This window comes from Muscardinus avellanarius, assembly GCF_963383645.1.
Source record: "Muscardinus avellanarius genome assembly, chromosome: 1".
Taxonomy (NCBI): Eukaryota; Metazoa; Chordata; class Mammalia; order Rodentia; family Gliridae; genus Muscardinus; species Muscardinus avellanarius.
The window spans coordinates 226,762,740-226,785,668 of NC_137786.1; the positions used below are offsets into that span (position 1 = coordinate 226,762,740).

Sequence of the window (22,929 nt, forward strand, 5' to 3'; positions counted from 1 at the left end):
CCCGCACTTAGGAGGCAGAGACAGGAGGATCGCGCAGGTTTGAAGCCAGCCGCGCTGGCTTAAGAGACCCTGTTTCCAAATAAAAACTATAAAATAGGTCTGGGAGCGTGGCCCCGAGGTAGAAGGGCTTCCAGGAACCCCAGTACCACCAAAAAAAAAAAAGAAAGAAAAAGAAATATACCAATTAAATCAGAATGTGGTGAGAACCAGGCATCAGTAATTTTAAAAAGACTTACAAGAGATTCCCGTTCAGAGCAAAGTTTGGAAGCTACTGCTTGGCCCGACGCTTGGTGTAAGGCCACTGGATTCTCTTAATGGCTGTGTGTGCACACATAGCTCAAGTTCTCTAGCCTGTGTAGTACACCACTGCAATCTTGTGCAAAGAAAAAATAAGTTCTTGTTAGCGTTATGAAAATAGTTTTGAGCTCATGAAACCCATAAAGGGATGGTGAGGATCCCAGGAGATTCCCAGACCACACATTGAGAATCACTGCATTACTATCCACCACATTAAACTGATGATGGGCTGAGTGTTGGAGATCTCACCTGTGCCATCTCGCTGTCATGATAGCCCTCTGAGCTAAGTGAACGTTTAGTCACAAAACTGATAACTCAAAGTGGCTAACTTTTCTGGGACCACAAAGGAAGTAGGATTTAGAAGCAAAATTTGAATCAGGATCCCTAATTCCAAATGCCATTATCTTCTGCTGACTTGGGAATAGAAAAAAAATAAGGCATTTAGCATGCTCAAGATAAATTAACAGGCCTCCATCTATAAGTACATTGGGAAGATGAGGGACGGGGATGGCAGGAGAAAAACACACTGTTAATTTTCTATTTCCCATGGAATGGGGGCCTGATGAAAAACATTTGACAAGTGAGTGATGTCCAAATGTGTGAAGTCTGAGAAATATTTAACAAGTAAGAATCTCTGACACATAATGGTAATGCCTCTTAAGTCAGGCCTCAGTTTATATATCATTTTGCCATGTACATCTATTTGACTCGAACAGACTAAGCTCTGTGGACTTTTATTTAAGTGCCTAGACTAAAATGCAATAATAATATCCTTCTAGTGAGCTCACTGTGAATTTTAAATGAAATACTTCAAAGCGATTTTATCAGCACCTGGAAATTAAAAATCACTTGGCAAATGACAGGTTTTTGAATTTATAATTGATGTTTTATTTTAAAATATAATTTATTTATCACTTATTAGCTGTGTAATTTAAGGCCAGTTTTTTTTCCTATTTTCTGGACTTTAATTTCTGTACTTAAAAACAAAATCAATACTACATATGTTATAAGACATTTACATAGATAGTACTTGGAACATATGTAGGTATTCAATTAATGTCATTTATTCAATTAATGTCATTTACTGAACTGTTTAAAATGTAAAGTAGTCCACAGAAAGAACTATGAAGCTCTGAAAAACTCAAATTTACATTTTTCCTAATATGAGTTATTTTTAAGTACAACACTAGGATTTTTTTTTTACCTGTAGCCAAATTCTATTTTCAATGACATATTTTGCCTCACTTCTGAGACACCCTGCACCTCCTTTACCATGCTCTGAAATAAACCCCCCCAACAGCAGATCATTCTGGATGTTTCTTCCTAATGTTGAAAAGCCTGGTGATCGTCACGGAGTTGGGGGGAAAAGCAGGACCATAGCACTGTAGAAGACACAGCGAGCAGAAACACTAGCCCCGCCTCCAAGGGACAGGGAGACCTAGGACTAAGGAAAGGAAACGTCATTCTTATGTCGAATATCATTTGCATATGAGAGGCAAAGTGTTTCAAGGATTAAACAAATCAGAGTGCTAGGAGATGGGAAATTAAAAGGAAAATGTCTACCAAGCAAATACTAAGTAAATTAGGATACTTTTATGTAGACTTTAAGAAAGATATTTTGGACATGAGAGGCTTACTACATGATGGCAAGGCTATTTAAAAAAAACCTCTAAACATATAATAGACTCTATTAAATATCTCTAAACATTAAACAGTTCTAAGAGAGTGTTATATCAGAGAAGATGCTATTGACCAATCCTGATTGTAGTGGGGCTTTCAACACACACAACGATTTCAACACACTAGAAGGACAATCAGGTCAAACTAGAAAAGAACAAGTGAAAGTTGATATATCCCTATAAATTGAATTCAAGTTCATTTATAAGGACTCGTCGTACATAGAGCCATCTGGGTTATCTCACTGGCTACAAAGACCAGAATTACAGCACAGGACTAACTGGCAAAAAAAAAACAAGGCTTGAATAGAGAAGAAGATGCAAGCCTAACTCAAGCCTCTCTGAGGCTTTACACTTGCCATCTCCTGATCCTGCTTCCACACTCGCTATAATGAAGGCAAACGGCTCAAACTAGCCCCATCCTGGATATTAGGCTTCCCAGTCACCTACGGCTCAGACTCTATATGCTGGGCATTGAGTGAGTCTCCCAAAGCTCATGTGTCAGAAACTTAATCCTCAGTGCAGTAGTGTTGAGAGGTGGGATCTTCAAGAAGTAATTAAATCACAAGGGCTGTCCTTATGAATGGATACATGCAGTTATAGTAGGGATGTGTTAGTAATAACAGGAGTGCATTCCTGATTTAAAAAACAAAATACTAGAAAAACAACAATACCGTGAGTTCAACCCCCTTCCACATGAACGTGCTCACTCCTGTCCTCTGCCGTCAACCATGGAATAGTAGGTGCCAAGGCCTTGCCAGATGTGAGGCCTTTGTCTTTGGACTCCACTCCTGAACTGTAAGAGGTAAGCCTAGGTTCTTTACAAATTACCCAGCCTCGGGTCTTCTGCTATAGTAGCACAGAATAGACCCCCAAAACAATCTATAATTAACAATCCTGTCCCGAACCATTCAAGCACTTCAGTAGATAGAATCCTAAATGGAAGGTAGATTTCTCCTCTGTTGCACTTCTGAAAGGTGACTGGTTTTTACTGGAGCATTCAACTAATTACTGCTTTAATGGTAGAGAGACAGCATTTTTTTTAGGCTGCACCAAAATCAACCTCCCCTAAACACTTCTACTCACTAATATTTCTACTATAAACTCTATGACTCAACATCATCTTAAAGAAAAAGAGAGGTGGAGGGAGAAATAGAACAGACAGGAGGAGGGGGAGGATGAATTAATTTCAGATTAAGTGACAGAGGTGCCATAGTTCAACCCTTTAGATGAAATCAACAAACAGTTACCTAACCACAGCTCAGTGTTTCTAATGAAATAAAGCAATGGGCAAGGAAATTAGAAGTTAATTAAAATCTGACATATGAACACATAGATTGTATCTGGAGGCGAGGGGGGTGATAACACTGCAAGCAAATCTGTCTTTGATTCGCCTCTCAAATGTTGGCGTCACCAACTTCCTCCGTTTCCCCCACTCGGCCTAGCACTGGGCTTGGTGGACATGCAGCTCCAGCCCATACTGAAAAGTGAGTGAACAGAAGAGAATGAGACAGATGGAAGGAAAGGACGGCTCCCTAGAGAAAGTGTTGTTTCAATTTATATCCCTCAATATAGAGGCTGGCTTTTGTCTCAAGTTGCTGGGTACATGTTCCCTGGCACCAAATTTGATTTTGCAGCCACATCTGCAAAATCTGGCACAAGACATACATGGGCCGCTAAAACACTACATGTGAGCGAATGAGGGCAGTATTTGAAACCAGTGTGTATAACGCTCCCAAATGGTTCTTGAGTCCCTGCATGGATGCCTCCCCACCCCACCCACTCACCCCTAAAAGTGAATCAAGAAAGTAAAAAGCCAGCCCTACAGCCCGTCTTTGGAGAATTTCTGAGCCCTTGATTGCCCTAGGGACCCACTGTCCACAGCTACCTACGGGGTAAGGACTGCAGAACTTCTTCTAATTCAGGTCACATGAAGCGCACCAGGCAGTCCCCTGGGGTACTTTTCAAGAAGCGAAACCTTCTTTAAGGCAGAAGCTCACTTGTCTCTCCTTTGGCTCTGGTAAGTTTATATCAAACTGAAGCAACTGGACCAAAACTCGAGGTAGCAGAAGCTACTGACTTCCTGTCACCTGGTATCAATCAGAGAGCCCACCCCAGCCCAGCCTCTCACTCCCCCTCCAGTGCTCAAGAAATCAAAGCAGCCAACTGCTCTCAGCGGCCACATCCAGATCAGCCCTGATCAGCCCTGGATTGATGCTCAGTGGTTCAGGTAAGGACTTAGCTCACCTTGTGTAAATGACTAAAAGGGGTTGATGGATAAGGAATGAGATGGCTTTACAGACCAGAGATTCTGGGGCTTCCCTGGTGAGACTTTCTAAATATATTGTCATGATTTAAGCAGGGGTGACTTCTCTGCTTGCTGCCCACTCACCCCCTTTCCCACTCTTTCTCTCAAAAATGAACCTGGGCGATCAACTGAGTCATTCCACAGAAGGGGTAGATTGCAGTATGGATGTTAAAGTGTGGTTTCTAACCCCCTGGGTTCCAACTAGAGCTCTGCCACATCCAGGCCATGCGGCCTTCGGTGAGTTCCTAAATTCCACATAAAATGAGAGAAATAGGTAAGACCCATTGCATTATGAAGATTAAATGAGCTACAATACAGAAGTACTTAGGACCAAACACCAAGCCAGAATTTGATTCATCCTGGCCACTTGAAAATAACTATGCCTCTTGCTTTCCATATCTTTTTCTCCAAAGATTTACTGCTAACTATAAATACACCTGGGTGATGTGATGTAAAACCTTATGGGCTACTTTTTTTTAATGCCAAACTGACCTCAAAATCCTACCTCAAATCTGTAAGCTAAGAAGCTGAGGGCAAGAGTGGGCACTGGAACTGGGGATGAGAAGAAGCTCTAATAGCAGTAGCAAGGAATGATTTTAACCATATTAAATACTAGTTTCCCAAAATGTGTGTGTGTGTGCGTGTGCATGTGAATGCATACATGCATGAGAGAGAGAGAGAGAGAGAGAGAATTTCCTTTTCCAGTTTCCTGTAAAATGGCTTGATCTTACCAATCACCTTTCGAACAAGTATCCTGAACATCTGCACCCCTGCCCAGAGGAAGTCGCTGGACCTGATGTTCAGTTTAGAGTTTACTGAACTCATAGTATGGAGAAAATGGGTTTTCCATGGAATCCCAGTAAGACACACAGGTCCCTAAGGGGATTGATACTTCATTCTAGGAGTTAGAATTAACATTAAACAGTAGTTGGTGAAAAATAACAATTTATAAAGAGCTGTGGGCTTTGAAGAAGTTTTTGCAGCCAGATGAGAGCAAACAGTAGGCTAAAGAGATGTGTCTCCTAGGGAGACTGACAAAAAGTAAAGATGGAGGGAGATGGAGTTGAGGCAATTCAGCAGATTCAGAAGACAGACACGTGCTGCTCAGTGGCTCCGGTGGATACAAGCTTTAGGCCTGGAGGGGTCAGGTGAAGGGTTTCTCTAGCAAACAATGATGGGTCAGAGACAGAGTGAAAGCTCAGGACAAGCAGGACTTAAGCAGTGGTTTGGGGAGTTTGATCTAGCAGCCTATGGAGGATGGATTAGGAAGGAAAATGAAAATGAAGAAAAGAGGTTTCGGTGCTAAACCAGGAAAGTCAGTGCGAAACTCCTGGGGTGACACTAGAAGTGGGAAGAAAGTCCATCCACATTCACCATCCATTGCAGAGGTAGAAATGACCTGATATGGCCTTTGATTGAACATGGGAGGTGAAGGACGTGGAGTGAAATCTAACTCCAGCTTTTTAAGTCTGGGCAATGGGGGAAATAAAGCAATCTGAGGCACGTTGCCAAGGAAGAGCCTTTGACTTTGCAGCACCATCCTTGAGTGAGCAGTTTCAGTTGAAAAACTCTGACAGGCTAGTTGCAAGGTGTTGAGGAGCAAGTGGGTGGTGAGGGAGTGGGGGGAAGAAGCAGGACAAAGCTTTGCAGAAGCCGAGCTACAGGAAAAGGATTTGAGGGTGTAGGACACTACTAGGCTGAAAAGGGGGGCTTGGGATTGGAGGGTCCCAGAGCACATTTTAGTCATGAGGAAGGCTCTAGTAGTGATGATTATTCTTTGAGTATTTAGTGCCTCCTCAATTTTGTGTTCTCAAAATGATCATTTGAAATGAGCAAAGTATCTGGTATACTAGATTTTTAGAGAAATCACAAATGTATCAACGAACAGAGCTGGAACTAACCTTTCTGCTACCCAGCGCCACAAATAATTGGGCGAGAGGCTGTGGATTCAAGAAGTGATTTTTTTTAAAAAAAACTATTAATCTCTTGGTGGAAGGGGATGGGTTGATGAGCACAGAGGGAAAGGAAGTAAGATCATTCATCCTCAGAGATGAGTGCACAAGAGGCTGGAAAGGATACAAATGCAAAGCTATTTTGAATGGCAAAAGAGGAAGTCGAGGTAACAAAATTCAGGTGGCTTTGGACGCAGTACAAGATGGGGTTAGTGGACCTAAAAGTCATTATTCAAACCAAAACCCCAAAGGTCTGCAAGGGCTTCTTCAGTAGACGGACACAGAAAAGGTGTTGCCTCCAAAAATCAGAAGAGATTTGCAGAAGTTGCTATGGTAAAATAGGGAGTCTGTTGTCAACTGCGCCTTGATTTTAGTATCACTATAATGTTAATATTGGTGACAATTAGAATCTTTTTGCTAACACATTTTGATCAGTGGGATAACTGGCCTACTCATCTACCAGCTCGTCTTTGAACATAACTGCGAGTTGGATACTATTTAAGTCATTGTGTATATTTTTTTCGGTACTGGGGATAGAACCTGGAGCAGAGGAGTTCTACCTTTGAGAGATACCTCCAGCCCTATTTTATTCATTTTGAAACAGGGTCTCACTGAGTTGCAAAAAGTCTCACTAAGTAGCTGAGGCTGTTTGCAAACCGCGATCCTCCTGCCTCAGCTTCCCAAATGCTGGGATTAAAAGTGTGTGCCACCATGCTCGGCCATTGTGTATCATTTTTTACTGATAGGGCAAAGCTATGAGACTCTACAATATCCTTAGAGTTAAGTGAGATAGTTCCAGTTCTATGTGTATATAGTCATGTTTTGTTTAAACGGTTCTATTTCATAGTAATATTTGTTGAAGAATTTAAAGAAATATAGTTACTTGTAAGGAAATACTATTTTCACAGAAAAATAAAATATCACGCTAGATGTGGTGGTGCACACTTGTAATCCTAGTACTTGGGAGGCTGAGGCAGGAGGATCACAGGTTCAAGGACACATTCAGCAATTTTGCATGGTCCTCCACAATTTAGTGAGACTCTGTTTCAAAATGAAAATAAAATAGGGCTGGGGCTGTTGCTCAGAGGTAGAATGCCCCTGGGTTCAAGTTCCAGTACCATACAAGAAAGAAGAAAAAAGAAAGAAGGAAAGAGAGAAAAAAGGAAAAAAGGAAGGAAGAGAGGAAGGAGGGAGGAAGGAACAAAGGAAGGAAAGAAGGGAGGGAGGAAGGAAGGAAAAATACCTTTCCCTCTAGGGTCACTACTGCCATTAGACACTACGGACCCAGCCCAAGTGGAATTTTCCTACTTAAAAGGATTATCTCACCAACAATACCTATGCAGCCTTAATCAAGCAGGTGATGAAAGGGAGAAATTACAACAATAGTAGCCCAATCATTGTCTTCGGTTCATTTTGTATTTAAGTTACCTTCACTAAAATTCTCTTCTTACGAGTATAGCTCATCCCGTACTTGCCAATGGACCTTGGAAAAATAATGTCTCTGAACCTCTACTTCTACATCTTCTTGTATCTACAGAAAGGAGGCATAATGCCCACTTATAGGAGGAAACTTAGAAATAGCATGCTCAATATCCCTGTGGCATAGCAGGTGCTCAAGCAAACAACTCTATTCCTGTGATCTAGCCTGTAGTTGACCAGAAAGAGCATCAACATCAGAGCCATGGTGATGGTGTTGGAGTCTGGTGCTGGTACTAAGCCTGAGGTCTTTATCAAGCATGGTCCATCCACGGGCTGCAGTTTCCTCATTAGTGAAATGAACAGGCTGACTCTTGCGTTACCGAGTAGCTCTAGAAGTTCTGCCTGGTGACCAGAATTCACTTTCAAACTCCTTACTGAATGTATTCCTTCTTCTTGGTGGTTTTGGGGGTAGACTATTGGACAATGAAGAGTCTTGGGACCGCGTGACTTCTGCTAATCATGGAAAGGGACAAAATCAAGTGAGAAACATCCAATCTAAGCTTCTTCTCTTCCATCCAGCCTGTTCCCCAGACACATAATCTGCTTTCAACTGTTTATAATCACCCAGAGGACAATCTTCTTAAAGGATAAGAGAAAGGCTGTATTCCTATCCCCACAAGAGAAAAGGCAGCCTGGTATCAGGAAGACTTTATTTGGTAGGCGTGAGGACTCATTTCAATTTTTAATATACTTTTATTAGTGCATTGTAATCACATATCATAATGAAGTTCAGAGTAATTGGGACATATGCATACAGCACTTGGTGAGCTTTCCCCTGGTTCCCACTCCACTTCCTCCCCTTCCCTGAACATGATATTGAGGACTGGCATTGATAATTCCATATATGTGCATAGCATCAAGTGAAGTATTTCCTTAATCAAGTCTCCCCACTCTCAACCTCTCTCCCTAGACCCTCACCATCACACCAATGGGCTTTCTCCTCCTTTATCTGGTCCTTCTTACGTACCTATCTCTCCCTAGCTTCCACATACGAGAGAAAACCTATGATCCCTCACTTTCTGTGACTGGACGATCTCACTTAGTATAACATTCTCTAGTTCCATCCATTTCCTTACAAGTGACATAATTTTGTTCTTTCTTATGGTTAAATAGGATTCCATTGTGTGTGTATAGCCCACAATTTCATACTCCACTCATTTGTGGATAAACACTGGTAATTTGGCTATAGTCAATTGTGTTGCTAATAATTACATAACTTTGAACACGTTACCTAACTTTTCTGTGTCATGTTTCTTCTTCTGTAAAATGGAGGCAATGACTCATCCCTTGTGTACTGTATGAGGCTCAAGTGAGAGCTGTTATTTTCTTTGTAATTATAAAGTAGAGATTATAAATTATAAATGTGAGAGACTTAAATACCTGCCTTATAGCAAAACTACACAGCTCTATGTAACTTTAGTAAATAACATGGATAAACAATCTTGATCTTCAAGAAGGTTTACACGACTTATAATCAATAAAGATAAAACCAAAGATGTAGTCAGGCACAGTTGCTCATGTCCACAATTCCAGTTCTTGGAAAGGAGAGACAGGAGTACTGCAGGTTCAAGGCTAGCCCTTGAGCCAGCAATTTAGAGACCCTTAGCGACTTGGCAAGGCTGTGTTTCAAAATAAAAAGGTCAGGAGTATAGCTCAGAGGTATACTTCCTCTGGGTTCAATGCCCAGTATCACATACACCAAAACAAAGACCAAAATTATGACACCCCCCAGGAGTGGTTCCCAGGGCCCAAGAAAACTCCAATAGGATTCGTATAGGTGGTTGACAATAAACAATGAATACCAAAAAAGTGAAGAAGTAAACACAAAGTGAAAACAACTGAACAGTCTTAGAACATTAGAACTGGGAAATACATTGTTAATTTCCTCCTCACTTCAGGAACAAGTAACTCATGAACACTAGCAAGTCACATTTACTATACTTTGCGTATGTACAAGGCACATTTGTGTATGCTAACTCATGTATTTCTTCCCACGTCTCTGAAAAGTTTATTGTTCTTCTCATTCTACAAATGAACACTAATAAACACTAATCTACAAAAAGGTAAGAACGGCAAGAATAACAATAAAAACAGCCAATGTTTATTCCGACATAGACTCTCTATACATTAATATTTCTTTAATAATAATAAGATTTAGCATTGTTTTAGATGCTGAACACGAAAGAACAAAATCTTTGCTTCCTGAACTTATATTTTTGGGAGGGGGGGGGACACACAAAATAAACAAGCAAATAAATAAGGTAATTTTCCACAATGATAACTTCCATGAAGCAAAATAAAATAGGATGTTGTGAAGGAGAGAGCGCAGATGCGAATGTGTAATAGCTTGGAGATCTGGGAAAGGCTGGTTTGAAGAGCTGACACTTGAGCTACACCTGAATGAAAGACACTTAAGTCTTATCTATGAGACAAGAATTATTTCCATCTTAGAGTTGAAAAGCCTGTGGCCCAGATAGCTTAAAGAATGTTTCCAACATTTCAAAGCAAATAAATGAATTTGTATTTACTTAAACCGGTTATCCTCCTGTCCCAGCCTCCCAAGTACGGGCATACGCCACCAAACCAGGCAATGTGACTTAGGACAGAACCATCTTATATGCAATATCAGAGAGCCTTCCTGATGTGACTGACTCAAGTTTGAAGAGTGAGAGGCGGAAAGAGGCCTAGAATCGACCCCTCCTGATTCTTCCTTTAATATACTTTATATTGTAGTTATACATCATAATAAGATTCAGAGTGGTAGAAACATACATGAACACAGCACTTGGTGTGCATCCCTCTGGGTTCCATCCCACTTGCTCCCCTCTCTATACATACTATCGAAATTGGTATCGATAACTTCATATATGAACATAGCATTATTTTAGATCTTTTTTCCTTTTTGTTGGTGCATTGTAGTCATACATCTTAATGGAGGACAAGACGGCAGGTAGAGGCGTACACGCACACATCACTCAATTAGCATTATTTGAATTGTTTTGTTCATAAGTCTCCCTTTTCACCTACGCAGATTCCTCTCAAAAATCCTCTTCCATTAGCCTACTAACCTCTTTCATTCCCCCATTTATCTGATGTTCCTTTTGTTTTCCAATTTCTCTCCAGCTTTCACCTATGAAAAAAAAATACATGACCCTTCATTTTCTGAGCCCCCGCTGGTTCTAAAGACAGTCCCCACCATGCTCTGACATGATGGGTTCTTGGCCCATCGCAACATTCAGGGACATATAAGCAATAGAACGCACCAATAGAAAATATGTCCTCTAATATTAGAGCATAAAAATAGCAACCCGGGATGAGAGACAGGCAAGCATGTGGTTGGGACCGGGATGCAGCTCAGGGGTACAGCACTTGCCTAGCATTCACAAGCTCTGGGATAGGTCCCCAGTGCTGAAAAAAATGAAGAGGAAGGAGAAAACATGTGAGTATACATGCATGGCATTTTCTCCAAAGGTGAAGTATGCTTCAAACTAGAACCTTTCTGTAAAGCCAGAATAAGTACTTGCCTCGGATCTGAGGCCTCCAGAGAGAAGCGATGTCTACCCTCAATGTCACCCACAGAAAGAATGTGGAGAGAAACCTTCAGGTGCATGACAGAAGATACGATTGTCAAAAGAAAAGAACCCTTGTTCTTTCTCTCGTTTTATTATTTGTCTCATTTTTAGGAGTTTTGAGAACAAAATGACAACACCTAGAAATTCAATGAGTGGAACTTTCCCAGCAGCAGGGCCTCCAAAAGGCCCTATTGCCCTGCAACCTTCTCAAAAAGTTATCCTCAGGGGGATGTCCACACTGGTGGGCCCCACGCAGAGCTTCTTCATGAGGGAATCTAAGGCTCTGGGGGTAAGTCAGTCACCCTACCTTCTGTACCCCAGAAATTCTCTGGCCTATAGATGAAGATATAATCCACAGATAGAATTTAACCCACCTTGAAGAGGTGTTATCTAACCTGGCATGTCCTTTATGTCTGACCTAGAGGGCCAAATCAAGGCTGTACCAAGGAAGTTATCGCCCGGGTCCCTGTTAGGGTGATCTTATTTTTGTGTGTGTGTGTGTGGGGGGGTGGGTCTAGGGATAGAACCCAGGGGCATTTGACCTCCGAGCTACACCCCCTGCCCTATATTTTATTCTTTATTTTGAAACTGGGTCTCACTGAGTTTCAGAGGGCCTCACTAATTAGCTGAGGCTGCCCCCAGACCGCGATCCTCCAGGTCTCAGCCTCCCGAATGCTGGGATTACAAGCGTGCGCCACCATGCCCAGCTATAGGGTGATCTTATTTCACCATTTGATGTCAAAATGTGTGTATCTAAAGATTTTACACCTCATTCTATTTCTAGAATCCCAGACACACCTGCCCCTTGAAAATGTTCCAAGTGGGAAAAATAGATTCAAACATGAAAAAGGCAAAGTCCCCGGCACCTCTACTTTTTCCTTTAGGCATTTCACATGGTCCCGAGTCTGGAGCCAGAGCTTCCAACCTTACCTTTGCTTCCTAACAAAAATGATTCCATCACTATCAGCATCCTTTTCTCTCCATAGGCTGTCCAGATCATGAATGGGCTCTTCCACATTGCCCTGGGGGGTCTGCTAATGATCCCCACAGGGGTCTATGCACCCATCTGTGTGGCCGTGTGGTACCCTCTTTGGGGAGGTCTTATGGTGAGTAAAAACAATGACTATTTGTGACATAATTTAAAAAGTGCCAAGATCCAAACTATTTTTGTATTGAGGAAAGTATATGGGCAGGAAATAGACTAATGGGTTGAATAGGTAAGCGGTAAGAAGGTTAACTTTCTGACTCTAACCTTCTCCAAGGCTGAGAGGCAGTGGCCATGCTTCATGTGAATTCAGAGAAAGATATTCTGTGTGGATCTACAGTGGGAAGAGAGATTGTTCAAAGCAAGCCCTCTTCACAGTCAACTCCAGTAGGGAGGGAGGCAGGCACATCCCACTTTCTCCAATATGCTCCTTCTTCCATACAATTCTGTTTAGTTACTAATGCACCTGGGTAAAGTTAGCTTCATAAATCTCCTGTTGCTTAAGAGCACAGCAGCACTCCTTTGGGCTGTTTAATGTACATACTTCCCATACTTATAAACCTGTCTGGTTTATAAGTATGGCGTGGGCCAGTGATGTTTATATGCTCATGGCACTTGTCATGGCTGCCACCATAAATATGAGTCCAGAATTGACGTTCTCAAAACAAATAGAGCTTTGTTAGAATAAGAGTTTTCTTCCTTTTACAGTTTGAACCTTAGAAAAAGAAGATGGGAAATAATCCGCCTCACTTCCTGTAGCAGCCAGCAAATTTTTTTTTTTTGGGGGTGGTACTGGGGTTCCTGAAAACCCTTCTACCTCCAGGCTACATTCCCAGGCACCTATTTTTTATATTTTTATTTGGGAACAGGGTCTCTTAAGCCAGCCAGCCAGCATTTTTAATGAAGTACTTTTTACATTCAGGCCATGTTTCCTTACACAATCACTCTTCATTGGCATCAGAGCCATTTGTGTTCACAAATGGAAGGAAGGAAGGAAGGAAGGAAGGAAGGAAGGAAGAAAGAAAGGAAGGAAAGAAGGAAGGAAGGAAGGAAGGAAGGAAGGAAGGAAGGAAGTTACATTTCACACTGACATTCTCTAAGCTACATTCATCCCAGAGGTATTAGCTCCAATTGGAGTTTGAAGGATCATTGACTGGGCTAATTATAACCTATTCCAATAAGAATCTATGTGGTTTTATTGTTACTGCTTCCAGTTCTGAATGGCTGACGTGCCTGCGGCACATTTTCTGTTTCCTATTTGATGTTATAGACCTAGAGGTGTCTGTCTGCTTGGGTATTAATTGACAAGGAAATGTGAGTTCTGTTTCTTTTCTCTTATTATATTTCTAGTTACAGCTCTCCATGTGGTTTAACTTAAACACAGGTAAACCTGAATAAAGAAGAAATATAACTGCAAAAGAATGAACAAACCTGATGAAAAATGGGCTCATAGTTTAGTAAGATTGTATGGAAATGTGGATGGTTTCTTTATGACCAATGCTCAACATTATAAAGAGATCTTCCTCTCTCCCCCTCTTCCCACCTCTCACATCCCCTTCCCACTCACCACCTCCCCTCTCTTTTGACAGTATATTTTGTCTGGATCACTCCTGGTAGCTGCAGAGAAAACCTCCAGGAAGAGTCTGGCAAGTAACCTTATGTCCTTATTTCCCACACCTCAGAGAAGTGTCTGTTTCCTCATTAAAACAAAGAACCTTAAAGAGATTTAGAATCACAGACCCTCAGCTCTAGAAGGCAGTCTTCCACAATGGTCGTTGTGGTTTTATTCATAAAAACTTAAAAGTGAGATCTACCTGCAATACATTCCTAGAAACAGAAGAGTTATGAAAACTGTGTTTAGTCTTGTCAATGTTAAGCGTTGTGTAAAAATATAGACCTTTTTCATTTCTCCCAGAACACCGTTGAGGAAAATTCTCTAATCAGTGTATCTCTACATGCCTTCAAAATAGAGGCGAATGGATAGTTCTGGCTATCATAGGAAATCAGTAGGAGAGTAGAACAGGGGAATCTCAGAATCTCTAAGGAACTACAATGTGGTCTTTTTCATATTCATCTAGGATTCACTTGCACTCAGGAAAGTGCTGCTCTACAGAGTTCCCAATTCCAGATGGGCCAAGTGTCTACAGCATGTTTCCTCTCTAGAAATCCTCTCCCAGCACTTTCTTTCACTTACTAAGCTGAGCCACTTCTAAAGACAGAGAGGGACCGAGTAGACTAAGATGGTTCCTCTATAGAAACACTCTAACAAGCCCCGATTTAAAGGAAAGAAACCGTGAAGAGTAAATTATCTTATTTTGCAATACAGCCAGTCATAATGGCTTTTCATCTGTGGGTCATGCAGTCAGGGATGAGATTTGTATGTCATAAAATAATCATCAGTAACCCCACACCACGCCTGTACTTGTCACGTGTATGTTCCCATTTCAAGTTTGTATTGCCCCTGAGAGAGAGAACATTTACAGTCATATGCTCTTACCCATGCTGCCCAGGGACACCAGCCCTAACTGTAATTTGAAAGAGGGTTGACTGGGGCTGATTGAAACCTCTGTCAGTGAGTTGTAGGCGGTATTATTATTGTTGCTGCTGTTTTTTGTTTCTGTAGGATGGTATAGCTAGAGGGTTCCGTCCACTCATTCACAACCTATACTTACAATACCATACCGTACCACTTAGATATGGTGTAGAAGCCTGCCCCACCTCTCTCCTCTCTCCTCTCTCTTCCTTCTCATCTTCTCATGCATAGGGATAATAATCTGGATGCTATTAATCTTCATTTGTTCAATAATAGCTTAAAATTATATAGTGATGACTGATAAAGAAATGAGATAATGAAGATTTTCTCTCTAGTGACAAAAAGGCTAAAAACAACTTAAAGTAAAAGTTTGGTATGATTTGGGCACAGTACTTTTGTGAGTCAGGGAAATGACATCTTGAGTTCCTTTCTAGCTTATATTCTCCAAATGAAAATCATACCTAATTGAGGGATGTTTATTTCTGTTTCAGGTCAAAGCAAAAGTGATAATGAACTCATTGGGCCTCTTTGCTGCCATTTCTGGAATAATTCTTTTGGTCATGGACATACTTAATATTAAAATTTCTCATTTTTTAAAAATGGAGAGCCTGAACCTTATTAAAACTCCCATGCCATATATTAACATATACAACTGTGACCCAGCTAATCCCTCTGATAAAAACCCTCTAACTACAAAGCACTGTTACAGTATGCAGTCGGTGTTCTTGGTAAGTGTAAAATTGGTTTTCTCTCCAGGGATGGAATATGGAAATTTTATTATGAGTATCAACTCTGGATCCAGACTGTCTGGGATTGCTACTTATTTCCTATGTGACCTCTAACAATAATTTCAATCATACCCTGCCTTAGTTTCTTCTACTATAAATGAGAATGGTAATAATAATTATCTCATAGGATTGTTTTAAGTAATAAATGAGTTAATATTTGCAAAGCACTTAGAACAGCATGTGGCATATAGAAAGTGCCAAGTGTCCTCTTTAAGTAGTATAATTTATAATGCAATTTACCAGCAAGGCTGGGATAGGAGCTTGCCTTAAGGCAAGGCCAGTGCTGGGGCCTCCAAGGTCAGGATCGGAGCCTGCCATGAGGCAAGGCCAGTGCTGGAGCCAGCAAGGCCGGTATCAGAATCTGTCGGGTGTCCAAGTCAGTCCCGGGGCTGTCAAGAGTGGGATCTGAACCTGCAATGCATCATACACAGAAAAATATCACAGAAAATAAAAAATCAGATGCTTTCCCTAATATGCAAAAACTAGGAAGAAATGGGTAATAGGAGAAAATCTATTTGAAGAAAGGGCCCTATGGAGGAGCAATTAAGGTGACCAATCAGAGGGGATGGGATGGGGGAAGATGGAATCTCTTTAAAGCACATGATGTACGTAAACAAATATATCAAAGTTAATCACTAAATCAAGCATGGGATTGAGGGAGGAGGAGGAAATGGGATGGGGATTGGATAAAGGCTAATTGGATGATGTGTGCTTGTATATCCTCACAAGTCTTGTATTCCATTGTAATGTTTGATTACAATGCACCAATAAAAATATATTTAAAAAATAAAAATAAAAATAATGCAATTTAACATTATGATTGTGTGTCACTAATGATATGATTTATTATTATTATTATTATTATTAAAATAAACATGGAAGAAATTCCCAAGATGTTATGAGTTTGAGGGGGAAAAAATGCATCCCTGAAGTGTGGAAAGGTTTTCTTACTCTCTACAACACACCCCCAAAGATGAATACAATTTGCTTTAGGACTAAGTACTCATCCCCTCCTACATAGAATTATTCTTTCAACTGATTATTTCTGCCTTAATTTCTATCAGCAATATGCATTAACCATCTCTTGTGTACCTGAAGTTTCATTAGGGTTTGGATTATAGAGACAGTGTCTTCTATACTAACAGTTCCCCCAGATTGTCGTTACTTATCTAAAGAATTGATCTTCCAATCATTTAATTTTAGTTAACAGTCATTTACTGAAAAACAACCATGCTTTCTGTTCCATTACCGACTTCTTTTCAACCTTCAATCTGTTCTTTTTTTTCTTCTTCAGGGCATTTTGTCAGTGATGCTGATCTTTGCCTTCTTCCAAAAACTTGTGGCAGCTGGCATTGTTGAGAACGAATGGAAAATAATGTGCTCCAGACCCAAAGCTGTAAGTAGGGATCACTCTGTCAGTAACATCCCTGTAGAAGCTTCTCTTCTGCAAAGGATCATTTATAGAGAATGTGATCTGAGAAGACTCTGAAACTAGGAGCTTCATCTAAAAAAAGAAAAATAGTGTTGCCATGTTTCTGGAAAGTAGAAAAGACCAATAGTGAAGAAAACTGTCTTGAAATTGGATATAAGTCTATAGGTAGACATAAGGTACAATTCTATAATATGTGTGAATCCTTACTAACCTTTCCTTTTACTTGAACCTGGATTTCCATCTTGGTCTCATGATTTCATAATTAATGTCTAAAAATAGGACAGTTGAAAGTTGAAAGCTGACTAAAATCACTAGTTCTTTTATTTCATTTCTCAGTGTTCCCCTCATCCTCCCACTCCTTGCATCATCAATTCCACCTGCAAATATAGGTTCAAAGGGGCTCCAGAGTTGGGAAATATGAATAGCCACATGCTAATTTTATTAACAACTACTTTAGAACCAGAGCCTATTGAATTTAGAAGAGCACATAGAAATCATCACTAATACTTTATTTTTCAAATATATTACTTTCCTGAGGCTATAATCACTAAGGGTGAATCAGAGCTAGCATCTAAGTTTCTTCATTATCGCTGTATTCTTTTCCCATGCCTCCTGATTATTCCAGACAAGGTGGTCAATTTCTGAAGCCCTTAAGAACTTGCTCAGACTTGAGTTTTGATAAGCAATCGCTTTGATATGAATTTGAGAAGCTGGATGTTAATCCTAGTATTTGGAGGTATATAGTAAATAACATAAGTAGCATACTGGTAGATAACTTGATAAATATTTGTAGAGATGGTTGAGAAAAGTGTCAATGATAAAGGTCAAGAAAATTTTGTTTGTGTTCTAGAATGTGGTTCTTCTGTCAGCTGAAGAAAAAAAGGAAAAGACAATTGAAATAAAAGAAGAAATAGTTGAGCTAATTGAAGCAGCTCCCCAGACAAAAAATGAAGAGGACATTGAAATTATTCCAGTCCAAGAAGAAGAAACAGAAATGAATTTTCCAGAACCTCCACAAGACCAGGAATCCTCACCAATAGAAAATGACAGCCTTCCTTAAACACTGTCTTCCACTTTTTTGCTGCCTTTTCAAAGCCTTAGTGGTTATAGCTCCCAAGAGACCTAGTTATGCCATGTCTTAGAGTATTCTGCCCTTACTCTCCATACTTCCATCTGGTCGTTGCATGAAATGACCGCAGCTCCATCTCTTGCTCATTCAGAGAATGCAGCAATGGTATCAGATTGTATCATCATATTTCTTATTTGGGAAAATTCACTTTCATTGGAAAGGGCAGAATACATGCTGCAGAATGTGACTTCCCACAAGATTTTTCTTTGAATAGGCTTTTTAGTAGCAGTAGTGTTTTGTGATTGCTGTTGTTTCTTCCATTAGCAACAGGGAGACTGTATCTCATGGAAAAGAACGTCTCTATGACATTCCTAAACTCTCTTTAAGTCCTTCCACATCTACATTTTTTGTGAAAATGTCAAGTCCCTTTTGCACTCTTGTTTTAAGGGAAATAAAGCAATAGCAATAATAATAATGATAAGCAATAAGGAATTAATTCCCTATCTCATACCATGGGCTGACACTGTGGCATGTTCTTAGAACCTCCATACACCATTGGGGAAACTCTCCATGTTCAATATGCAAGTGTTATTGATACAAATGACATAGCTCATGTGTGAACACGTTTCCATCTGTCCTAACTTTTCCCAGCTCCTGCTCCAGGCTCTGGGTCTCATTGCCTATATACTTTTAGCCTTTAGGCAAAGAAAGAAAGAATCTGGAGGAAAATACCATAATGAGTCAATGGTCCTTTACGGAACACCAACCGTGCTCTCTGTTCATAAATACAAATGCTTGTGTTTATAGAATGCTTTCCATATGAGTGGATATTTTATGAAATAATTTTACATAATTTTATGTTTAAGAATGAATTCTAATCTCTGTATTATAAATAATTCAAAGAAGTAAACAAGGCAACCTGTTGACAAGTCACAGCTAATAATTATGAGTACATTCCTTCATTCTCAGATATTCACTCTTTTTTTTTCAGTACTGAGGATGAAACCCAGGGGCATTCTACCTCCGAGATACACCCTCAGCCCTATTTTTTATTCTTTATTTTTAAAACAGGGTCTCACTGAGTTGCAGAGGGCCTCACTAAGTAGCTCAGGCTGTCCACGAACCGCGATCCTCCTGTCTCAGCCTCCTAAATGCTGGGATTACAAGTGTGTGCCACCACACCCAGGCCTTCATTCTTAAATCCTAGTAATGTTTGTAATAACCAAATTGCCTACCCAATGTCTACATAAACTATAAAGCCAAATCCACAGATTTTTTTTCAAGAGCATACTCTGATCCGTAGATGTTAATATTTCAGAGACAGTCAGAATCATATTTTATCCCATTACGATAAAAACACTTAAAAATCCACAGCATTCATAAAACTAGTTATGGCATTAATATACTTCACTGGTAGGCTGTATAATGTTGAAACTAAGTACTGTAGACATTCTCTGGGAGATCATGCTTGAAAACAGCATAATTAAAATGCCAACTCTCAGACAATAGCCACCTACTTCTCAATTCTTGTTGAGATACCCTTACCTTACCTTATCTTGAAAATATTAACCTAGGAGGACATCACTATAGTCCATTAACAAGATGCTATACTCTATTAGCTTCCAGATGTGGTAGGTACATGAACAATGTAACTTTCACTCTCCATAATACTTCCATTTTGCTAGGGATTACCAGCAAAAGTTATTTCCTGAAATCATAAAACAGGAGATAGAACATTTCTCTATGTAATTTCCTAAAGATTAGCTCTAAATAAATAAAACTTGTGTTCTTGTCTGTGACAGACGATGCCCACATGGGTGTCTTCTCCATTCTCCTTTATTCTTGAAATGTCAAACCATGGGAGAAAGCTCCACTAGCCTTGAGTCCCTGCCCACATAACCACAATCTGGGTTTGAATGGGAAAATGTTGGGTCATGAATATTTGTATTAGTGTACTCTTTCACACACACACACGCTTCAGGAAATTTTTCAAAGAATTGTTCTATATACAATAATATATCACAGTAATGTATAGTAATAACGTAATACAGTAATTTATTGCTCACTGTTCACAGTATACAGTGTGACTAAAATGGATTGAAGGTGTTCCTGCTCTGAATTAGGGAAGAAACATGGTGATGGAAGGTTCAACGGCAAAAATAAACTCAAAAGGCTTTCAGAAATACAAAACTTAACTTATTTTCTTCACTTCTGAAGTTATGTACATATATTGGTACTGGGTATTGAACACACACACACGTGTGTGTGTGTGTGTGTGTGTGTGTGTGTATCCCCAGTACCAAAATATATATAGATGATAGGTAGAAAAATAGATAGATAGATAGATAGATGATAGATAGATAGATAGATAGATTATAATGTTTCTGAGTCATGGTTTTCTTAGAAATCTTACTTTATTCATTTTTATGATCACAAACAGTAAGTTTTTACTAAACTCAACTTCTTATAAGACACTATGAGGATTACTAAAGAATAAAATTTTTGCTATTTTTTTTTTTGCTCTTTATCCCTTTTTCAATACAGAATCAAGAAACATTGGCCAATAACATATATGTGCTCTGCCCTAAAGTGGAAGACATATTCTCAGTTTTTGCTTTAGTGAAAACATTTTTATAATGATAAAAGAAATAAACTTTTAAATTAATTGCAGCCACTGATTGTGAGGTTGACAACCTTTCTTTTAGTTTCTCTTATTTTTTCTTTTATCATCCTTATTCAAAATAAGGTAATACATCATCCCAATTTGGCTAAGTTGTAAGGATTTCCTGGTATGAAGGATTTTCAATGTTAAAGCCAAGATGGTCCCAGATAAACTGAATGGTTGAGTGCCCTGTTTCATGGTACTATATAACTTTAGCCAGTTACAATCACCACTTAATCCATGTTTTATATTAACAACATATCATATATTTCCTTATTTTTCCAAGCATAATTTTAATTGAAACTTAGCATTTTGTGAATCAATGAAGATTAATTCTTCATTCCACCAAAATCAGTTACTTAAGATATATTGTAATGTACATATATATAAATGTAACACTATCATGTACAATTACAGTGCACTAGTACTTTTTTTTTAAAAAGGACTGTAACAAACATTGGTGAGGATTGAAGAAATTGAAACTCATATGATGGAGAGAATTTAAAATGGATAATTTCTTCAAAAACCTTCAGCTATTCCTAAAAACCAAAGCTAAATGTCAGTTACCGTGGACCCAGTAAATCACTACTAGGTAGATAGGTACTAAAGGGAACTGAAAAAAATATGATCACAAAGCAAACTGTATACAAATGTTCATAGCCATAATAGCGAAAAGGTGAGGACTCAAATGTCTACCAGCTGGTTAATTATTTTTTTAAAACTATGGCATATCCATATGAAATATTATTCAATCATCAAAAAGAATAAAATACAACAGCATGGCACAACATGGATGAACCTGGACAACATCATGTTAAGTGCAAGAGACCTGGAGCTAAGAGTCCTACATTGTTTGATTTCATCTATGTGAAATACTGTAATAGGTGAATCCATATAGATAGAAACTATATTAGTGGTTGTCAGAGTTTGGGGAGAGGAAAATAGGGTGTGGCAACTAACATTTCAGGTTTCTTTGGGGGAATTACATGGCGGCAATGTTTGTATAATTTCATATTATATATGGTGGTACTGGGGTTCCTGGAAACCCTTCTACCTCCGGGTTACACCCCAAGACCCATTTTATACTTTTTTATTTGGAAACAGGGTCTCTTAAGCCAGAGCGGCTGGCTTTGAACCTGCGCAATCCTCCTGTCTGCACCTCCCAAGCACGGGGATTACAAGTGTGCACCACCACGCCTAGCCATAAATATATATATTTTTTAAAACTCCTGAAAGCATAAATTTTATGATGTGTGAATCATAACTAAAAAAAATAGTTTTAAAGATAACCAGCAATATATATGACAACCAGAAAAATCGAAATAGTATAGTGTCCTAAGTGCTTAGCATAAGATAATTATTCAGTAATAGTATAGCATAAAGAGAGTTCAATGAAGGTGGGTAACCACAAGAAAACTACATTAAAGGGGGTAGAGTTGAGTCAAATCTTGGAGAATAGGTAGAAATTATATGGTGAGAGAAAAGGGAATAAGCACACTGTATATGGGGGAGACTATCTCTACAGAATGAAAATAGAAACATTAAAATGTGTTCAGGCACAACAATTAAATAATCAGTCTAGATGGTAGTCCAATTAAGGTATAATAAACATCAGGAATGCAACAGTTTAAACAATGCTTTATACATGTGCAAAATTATGAATACCAACCAATCTCAATGATATGTATGGGGAAGGGAAGGGAGTAGGGTGGGACCCAGATGGAAACACACCAGGTGTTGTATCGTATATGTTCTTATCCCCGCATACTTCGTTATGATGGACAATTACAATGCACCAATAAAAGTATATTTATAAAAAGTGTATTTTAAAAAGAAAATGAAGCAGGTGAAATAGTCACCTAAATGTGACACATTTATGGGAATAAATGAGAGTCACAGGAGATGGTAACACTTTATCACATTTAGCTGTGAGAAAAAAAATTCACCTAGTGAAGATGAAATTTAGGACATATAAGAAAGTAGAAGAGGTTCTCAAAGAGTATGCTGGCGTGGAAAGTAAGGAAGGGCAAGTGTCTTAAAAAGCAAGGAAACAGCCAGGCCTGGTGGCGCACGCTTGTAATCCCAGCATTCGCGAGGTTGAGACCGGAGGATCACCATTCGCGGACAGCCTCAGCTACTTAGCGAGGCCCTCCGCAACTTAGTGAGACCCTGTTTC

The 22,929-nt window shown here is 39.5% G+C and overlaps 1 protein-coding gene across 1 annotated transcript; it reads left to right on the plus strand.

Moving 5' to 3' along the window:
- Positions 1 to 11,411: 11,411 nt before the first annotated feature.
- On the plus strand, positions 11,412 to 18,082 carry MS4A1 (membrane spanning 4-domains A1; the record flags this gene model as incomplete). Its single annotated transcript, XM_080708073.1, has 6 exons — positions 11,412 to 11,573; positions 12,271 to 12,390; positions 13,859 to 13,915; positions 15,294 to 15,530; positions 16,885 to 16,986; positions 17,873 to 18,082. The coding sequence occupies 6 exons, from the start codon at positions 11,412 to 11,414 to the stop codon at positions 18,080 to 18,082; spliced, it is 888 nt and encodes a 295-aa protein (XP_080564199.1).
- Positions 18,083 to 22,929: the final 4,847 nt, after the last annotated feature.